This window comes from Columba livia, chromosome 2 (genome assembly GCF_036013475.1).
Source record: "Columba livia isolate bColLiv1 breed racing homer chromosome 2, bColLiv1.pat.W.v2, whole genome shotgun sequence".
Taxonomy (NCBI): Eukaryota; Metazoa; Chordata; class Aves; order Columbiformes; family Columbidae; genus Columba; species Columba livia.
The window spans coordinates 41,918,520-41,926,539 of record NC_088603.1 but is presented as its reverse complement, the minus strand read 5'-3'; the positions used below and the strand labels follow the sequence as shown (position 1 = coordinate 41,926,539).

The following is an 8,020-nucleotide window of genomic DNA, read 5'->3' as shown; positions in this document are numbered from 1 at the left end:
TGGAAGAATGTGCATAAGTCATATTTGAAACAACTTACCAAGAGTGAAAAGGCAGAATTATAAATGGAATGGGTAATAAAGGGGAGCTTAATCATAAAGCTTGTATCATCACCACAGTAAGTCATCAAGTCATGGCTGTGAAGTCCCAACTTCTTGGCCAGCCTCTCTTTTGCATAAATGTTTCCAAGCAATTTCTCTGCCATATGCATATGAAAAATCTATTCTACTGAAGCAAAAACACAGAATGATCAATGTCTCCTCTTCTAGTCAAGAACAAAAACTTCTTTACCACATAAAGAATAGAGCTTTCATTTATTTTTATTAAATGAGTAAAAGAAATTCCTTCTTTCTAAAAGAATTACTGATGTCAATGTTAGGGCAAGTAAAGTTCTTGTGTATCAAATGACCAATCCTCAAAGCTGCGAGGGTGGCAGTACAGAAAATCATCAGTGCCTTTTTTCGCAACACGCACAACATAAGCTAAACACTTGCAAAGCACAAAGTTGCATTAGTACCACCAAAGCCAAAGGAATTTGTGAGTGCTATACGCCGTTTTTCAGTTTTCCACTCCTGAGCTATTAAAGGAACATAATTGAGATCAAACTCTGCCTCTGTTTTCTGTAGGTTTAGAGTAGGTGGCAAAATTCCATGGTAACAGGACAGTGCGGTAAATGCTGCCTCGATAGCTCCTGCAGCCCCCAAGAGATGTCCCGTTGCTCCTTTCGTTGAGGAAACTGCAATATTACGTGAGTGATCTTTAAAAAGTCTCTTGATTGCTTGATTCTCAGCAGCATCTCCTAGAGGAGTAGAAGTTGCATGTGCATTCACATATGTTACCTCTTCAGGTTTGATCCCAGAATCTTTTATTGCTGCAGACATACACCTAAGGGAAAACAAAGGAAAAAAAAAAAGGGGCAGAAAGCTGAATCTCCTACTGTATTTTTGTTACTAACACATATGTACAAACCAAAAGCAACCATACAGGGTGGTTTTAAATGTTTATGAAACGCAAAAATCTGCATGATATAGTTTATCAGGCATGTAAATGACAAGAGATTGATTCATCTAACTAAACATACTACCATCTACATTTTGCCACCCTAAAAAGACAGTAGTGGTGAGGCCCACTATAAAATCAGACTTGCTGCTAAAAATTTACAGATTAAATTCCATAGTAGAGAAAAATAAAAAAGTAAAGAAAGAAGATAAACAATCTCTACAGACTACACTAATATATCAAGGACCCTTTCCAATGCAAAATTTGAAAACATTTGAGAGAGAAATAACTACCTGAAATTGTTAAAAAAATTAGGTTTCCTGATCTGAAGATTCTTTAGGGTAGCTGATGCATTAACGTAACAGTCAGTACAATGATCCAAGAAATTCCCTTGCCATTGTAAATCAAAAGAAGATTCTCCTGTTTTTACATTTTATTTCCCCACAATATTTATGGTGTTAAGGAATTACCAATAAAACTTGCTCTATCAAACAAAAATACCTATAAGCAAAGGACCACTGACTCTTTTGAATTTTATGAAAAATTAGTAAATAAAAAGAAGCTCAAAAAAGGATAGCACAGGCTGCTGGACAAATTTAAATGTCTCCATTAGAGCCTTCCACCCTCAGATGCACCCAGCTTAGCCTGGAGTTCACTGATGCTCACTGTCACTAGACAGTGACCCAACATTCAAGCAAAAAAAGATTACTGATTAACCATGACAGAAACAGACACATTAATTTAGTTACATACATCAGCTGCAAGAAGCATATTTACTTAAGGAGATAACAGATTAATTGTGTAGAACACACTTTATAGCCATACTTCTGAGTCTGGATTTGCCTCTCCTGTTCTGCAGGTTTATTCCAATATGTATTAGTCTCCAACTGCAGAAGTTATGAGAAGATGACAAAAAATATATTCCCTTGAAATTTTTTTGATGTGGTAAATAAAATTCCTTCAGAAAAGTGAAGCATATACATTTCAGATCTAATCCATATACCAGTGCAATAAGAAAATATTGGCTTGAAGACTGTATTAAAATGTATCACTTCATCTCAAGGGTGGAAAGGCTCAACATTTTTGAGATACCAAGATTAACTTTCAACTACATCCCACTGCGAATTTAATTTATATACTACTGCAATCATAAAATATACAAAAATTTTGTTACAATATATTGACATATCATCTCAAGGGTAAACAAGTCTGAAAATCTGAGATAAGACACTCCTGATTACGCAACTCACACCTAAGTCTGTAGAACAATTATGTATGAATCAAATAGCATAGAGGGAAACCTGGTATATTACTTCTTGAAAAATCTGCTAACCCAATGAAGATACAAACACAGCTTTACAACACCATGCAAAAGTTTGATTTATTTGTGCAGTAATATATTGAATTTTGTTATTAAATATTCACATACATTCATAATAATGCAAACTACATCTTTACTAAAGGTTCCACCGACAGTAGTACTGTTTAGCTCACACAAAGCTCACAAAGAGTACATATACTTACATGTGTAATTTACCTGACAATTTGATTAGATCAATGATAAGGACAGAGGAATATCAACTACTTGTGAACTGTTTTTGATAAGATTAACAATGATGAAGCTTTACCATCTTACTAAACAGTACTAAGGTGTATTTCTGCTATGGCACTCCACCAACACTCTTAGATGTATTAGAATGAAGTATTTAAATATTATTGTAGCACAGACATAGAATTGAAATACTTTGTTTATGAAAAGCTGAAGTCTTTTCTAAATAAGAATAGCCATAATTAATGCTAATTGCATGTACAGTAACTATCCTCCAAGTGCTCTACAGCTTTCATCACTTGGGATTTCTTTAGCAATCCTATTTCCTTTTCAGAACACAACAAATCACTGCTTTTACAGTGGGATCTCTCTTCTCTATGGACAAAGGGTGAAGGAGAACTTGAAAAGATTCTATTGTACCATAAGAATCTTAAACAAAAAGTTTCCATTGAGTCTTATTTGTGTGAACAGCTGTAGGCAGCAAATGTAAAATATCTTCACATAAAGAAAGCTTTCGTAATTCTATGCAAAAAGCCTGATTCTAGCAAGAACCAGCCTTCACCCTGTTGCTATAAAAACAAAATTGGGGCACAACCTTACCAGAAGCTCAAGATTGAATAGCATTTCTCTAGGAAAAGCACACAATAACAGAAACAAATGTACCCACTATAAATATAATATATTATTATATTAATAACTATATATTTATATATAATTATAATATATAATTTATTGTAATTTAATTATATTATAATAAATATTATAATAACATATGAAGTAGCCATCATAATCAACACATGGTTCTTACCTGAATGCACCATCTCCCTCTGGATTAGGTGCTGTTATGTGGCAAGCGTCACCAGACAGTCCATAACCTAGGACTTCTGCATAGACCCTAGCACCTCTTTGTACAGCATGCTCATACTCTTCCAAGACCAGCACAGCAGCACCCTCTCCCATTACAAATCCTTCCCTCTGTGAATCAAACGGTCGACACGCCAGTTTAGGGCTTGAGTTAAAACTCGTGCTGAGGGCCCGAGCTCTTGCAAATCCAGCCAAGGACAAAGGACTAATGCAAGCCTCAGTCCCTCCAGCCAACATGACATCAGCATCACCAGCAGCAATAAATCTAAAGGAGTCTCCAACAGCGTGAGCACCTGTGGTACACGCAGTCGACACCGCATGATTCGGCCCTTTCAGTTGGTATTTAATGCTAATCTGGCCTGCTGCCATGTTGACTAAAATCTTTGGGACAAAGAATGGGCTGACCTTGTTATAGCCCTTTGTTTTAAATAAAGCAGCTGTATCAGAAATCTCTTCCAGTGGAACCATTCCCATCCCAATTGCTACACCGGCACTTAAGCGATCCTGTTCAGACTGGGGAGACCAGCCGGAGTCCTTCATTGCCAGCTCTGCTGCGCCGATGGCCATGACAGTAGCAGAATTCATGGATTTGATCTCCGACTTCGACACAAAGCTTTCTTCACTGAACTGACCCTCCTCCTTTCCCCTTGGCACACAAGCAGCCACTTTACACGGGACGCCTGCATATTCTTCCCCGTCTAGCGATGCAATCCCACTGTCTCCTTGGAGAAGGCGCTTCCACACAAATTGAGCCCCCACGCCAAGAGGGGACACTAAGCCAATACCTGTAACAACTACTTTCCTTCGACATGCAGGCAGTGACTTGCTGAAAGCTCTTCTGTGGTTTTGTAAATGCAGATTTAAATTCAGATTCCAGAAATGGAGATTTGAGATCTTTAATAGATCCCATGAGTGCTGTGACAACATGGTGGAAAGCAGTCACTTCAAGCACGTTCCTGTAACTGGGAAGAAAAAAAAGACACAAACGGAACAATAAAGCAGCCAATGTGAAAAACAGTTATCAACCTGCTTTTTACATGAAAGCCAATTTTCAACCCTGCAGAAAGGGATGTAGTTTCCATGTCTGTAATCAGGAATAGTATGTGTTATGGCAGAGAGGGCACAGAAACATTCACTTTGTGAATGCCTCAGTGGGCTCTTCTAGCTGAAGCTGCTAATGAATACAAGTTTGCACTGCTGTGGACCATGAGGCACCCTCTAGTGTTGCTGCAAAACTCCCCCTGGGGCTTTAACCACCAGCTGGAGATATCAACAAGGAGCATTAATAGCTTAAATCTTCTAAGGAAGAACGTGTGTGTTCACCTGAAAGTGTATGTCCTACCATTATCACGTTAAGGATGTTGTCACCTCAACCTTTATGTCAGGCACAATGGTCTAGAAAACTCAGAACAGAAGGAGTCAAGAAACTCTTCCTGGTCTCTGCCACCAAGGAAACACCTATCTTGGACAAGAGACTGCTCATCTTTCTACCTCCACCTATCCTGTATCAGCCTTGAGGCATTTAGACTGTCAGGGAACATGCACCTCAAGTGTGTTTGGTCAAGATGCACCACACCACCACGACTCCCTTGAAGGTAACACCACCAGACCCCACGTATCATGAGGCACATCAGCTGACAGCGAAGGCCACCGCTGAGCACAAGCTCTTCAGGCAGGACGAGAGGACCATGCCAAGCGGTAACGCCACAGCACTGCATCATACACAGCCCTCGTCTCCCGCCTCGGCCACCGCCAGGTCGGGGGCAGGTCTGGTGGTGGGCATCCGTCCTGCTGGAGCACGGCTCTGTCAACATCTGCCATACAGGCTTCGACCCGCTTTTCACCATGGAAAAAAGGCACGGTGACATTGCCAGGTGTTCGGTAAAATATAGAGAGCTGTACAGGGACCATACGGGGCAACCAGGCAATGCACTCCTGTTAAAATACACAGACCTGCTCTTTCTGTGGCAACTGCTGTAATAAGTGATGGTCAAAATTGTTAATGTTGAACAAATCGAGTAGGATTCAATTGTATTATGCATATTATTGTAAGCAGTAACTGTGCTTGTGCGAGTTTGATTATGTTTTGTAGAACCTTGTAGTAGTAGTTAAAGACAATGCCATAAATAACAGGACTACCAGGTGGTGCCATAAATAACAGGACTACCGGATGGTGCCACAGATAATAGGACTCCCAGATGGTGTTACAGATAACAAAGCGCTCTGATGTTGCAACAGATAACAAAAGTTCCAGAGACGGAAATTCCCAGCACGTAAACGAACGTATAACGTATATAAGCACATACGAAAGGTTGATTTGGTGTGCCTGTTGGTGGAACTGAGCTTCCCCCGGTCACCCAGCGCTGTTTTGCCTAATTACCGCTTGCTAAATAAAATCGATTGATTGACTCAGAATCGATTTATTGGCTCTTATTTATAACACAGCAGCATTATTAAAAAACAAAACTTACAACCAATGCTTACTAATGCAGGCGGGTTTTTTAAGGAGGCTGCTTTAAATCCAGACTCAAATTTCTCATTTGTTTTGGGGCAGTTGGGCTGCATTTTATGAGTGGGGAGTTACATGCAGAGGTCTCTCAGGCACTCCGTGCCTAATGCCACATGCAGATGTTAATATTAGTAAACACGATAACCTAATAAAACTAATAAAATGCTGTCAACCGGTATAAAATAATCCGGAGAACTAGGCTGACCCAAACAATGCTCCCTTACCTACTGCGCACTGAAAAGAACAAGCGGGGCACAATTTCTCCCCGGGAACAAGAGCTACGGGACGCCACCGGGTGTTTCAAGGGCATTAACTACTTTTAATGCTTAAAGCAAGAGTTAAAACCGCAGCGAATGTCCCCGGCGCCACCGGACTCCCGTGCACCACCCCGCGTTTCGGCCGGGGCAGCCCCGCCCGGCGCCGCCATTGCCGTCCCGCCCTGTTCCGCTGGGGGCAGCCTCTCCCGCGGCTCTGCCGGCGGGGGATGCTCTCCCGCTCCCGGCAGGGGCCGGCCGGCAACCCCCCGCCTCCCCCCGTCCCAGCCCGCAGAGATACCTCCGCCGGCCGCGCTCCCCCCTACTCCGCGATGGTTGGCTCTGCCTCCCTCGCCCTTTCCGAAGGCGCCGGGCCGCACCACCCGGGACAGACCGGGGGTACAACCACGCGAACGCTTTGTAGCCGATCTCCGATGTCCCGATTGATGAGGAGCTCTGCGAGCGAATCGGTAACTCGGCGGTGGATTGCGCAGCCCGGCGGCGCCTCCCGCTCCCCGTCGGAGACCTTTACGATCGTGGAGTCCAACGGTTAACCTGGCACTGTCATGTCGGCCTTCAAACGTGTCCCTAAGCACCACATCTACACGTCTTTTCAATAACTCTAGGAATAACTCTAGGAATATATTGCATTTAAACTCTTTAAAATATATTGCATTTAACTCTTTTAAATAACTCTAGGAATAACTCAAGGAATTCCACCACTTCCCTGGGTACCCTGTTCCAATGCCTGACAACCCTTTCCCTGAGGAATTTTTTCCTAATATCCAATATAAACCTCCCCTGGTGCAACTTGAGGCCATTTCCACTTATCACTTGCTACTTGGGAGAAGAGACCAACACCCTCCATGCTACAACCTCCTCTCAGGCAGTTGTAGACAGTGATAAGGTCTCCCCTCAGCCTCCTTTTCTCCAGGCTGAACAGCCCCAGTTCCCTCAGCTGCTCCTCATTAGACTTGTGCTCCAGGCCCCTCACCAGCCCCATGGCCATTCTCAGTGGTATAACAGGCAAGAGGGTAATGCTGCAGTCATGAGGGAGACCTTGTGGTTTCCCATCAGTTTCCTTCATGCCATGTTGAGCACTGCAGCACATTTCCGCACAGAGCGGGTGGGACCTGTCCGAACCTCAGTGGTAACCAGTACGTCACCACGTAACTCAAGGCCATCGCACCCAGGTGCAGGAGGAGCTCTTCATGGCCTTACAGTCTCTACCAGGCCTATTTTGTATTCCGCCATAACTAATTCCTTGGTTCAGTTTTCCAACCTGCGTTTCATTTCCTTGCTCTAGTCCCAGTTCTGATCTGAACCCTGTTCTGAATCTGCGCCCCTCAGATTCCCATCTTTCACCAGCTCCCAACTTCACTGTCACATTCCTGGGTAAAGTGTGCTCCTCCACACAGGGGCTGAAATGCTGGTAGAAAAGAGAGTTAGAAGTAGACAAAGACAAGTTCATCAGTGACTTCACAGGAGTGTATCGAAAGTACATGCAGAAATACACCAACAGCATTAATACACAAATAACTACCTATTATTGCTGCTTCCAAATGGAGGAACCATAGTGCGTTATCTGAACTGAGACCATGCTGCAAGCTGTGCCTGAGATGACACGTAGGAACAGTTAAGTTTTTACTTGAGAAAGACTGTTGCACAATACTTCAAATACATGAAGTCTAGGAGCCATCATGACAGAGCATAAAACGTGTGCCAAAGTCTCATCAGCAAGGACATGAAGCACCTACTGCAGGAAAAAACAAACCAAACAAACAAAAAACCCAAAACAAACAAACAGAAAACAACAACAAAACCACACAGATGCCCAAAAGGAGGGA

General features: G+C 42.6%; 1 protein-coding gene across 2 annotated transcripts; it reads right to left on the bottom strand.

Annotated features, from left to right (window-relative positions):
- Positions 1-300: 300 nt before the first annotated feature.
- OXSM (3-oxoacyl-ACP synthase, mitochondrial) lies at positions 301-6,755 on the bottom strand. Of its 2 annotated transcripts, none has more exons than XM_065051578.1 (3): positions 6,475-6,755; positions 3,355-4,372; positions 301-883 (listed from the first exon to the last, which is right to left on the bottom strand). In XM_065051578.1, exons 2-3 carry the CDS (start codon positions 4,335-4,337, stop codon positions 481-483), a joined length of 1,386 nt encoding a protein of 461 aa, XP_064907650.1. In that variant the 5' UTR covers positions 4,338-4,372; positions 6,475-6,755; the 3' UTR covers positions 301-480. The 2 variants fall into 2 exon arrangements, with proteins under 2 accessions (XP_064907650.1, XP_005499238.1); XM_005499181.3 differs by lacking the exon at positions 6,475-6,755 and adding an exon at positions 6,144-6,404.
- Between the last annotated feature and the right edge of the window lie 1,265 nt (positions 6,756-8,020).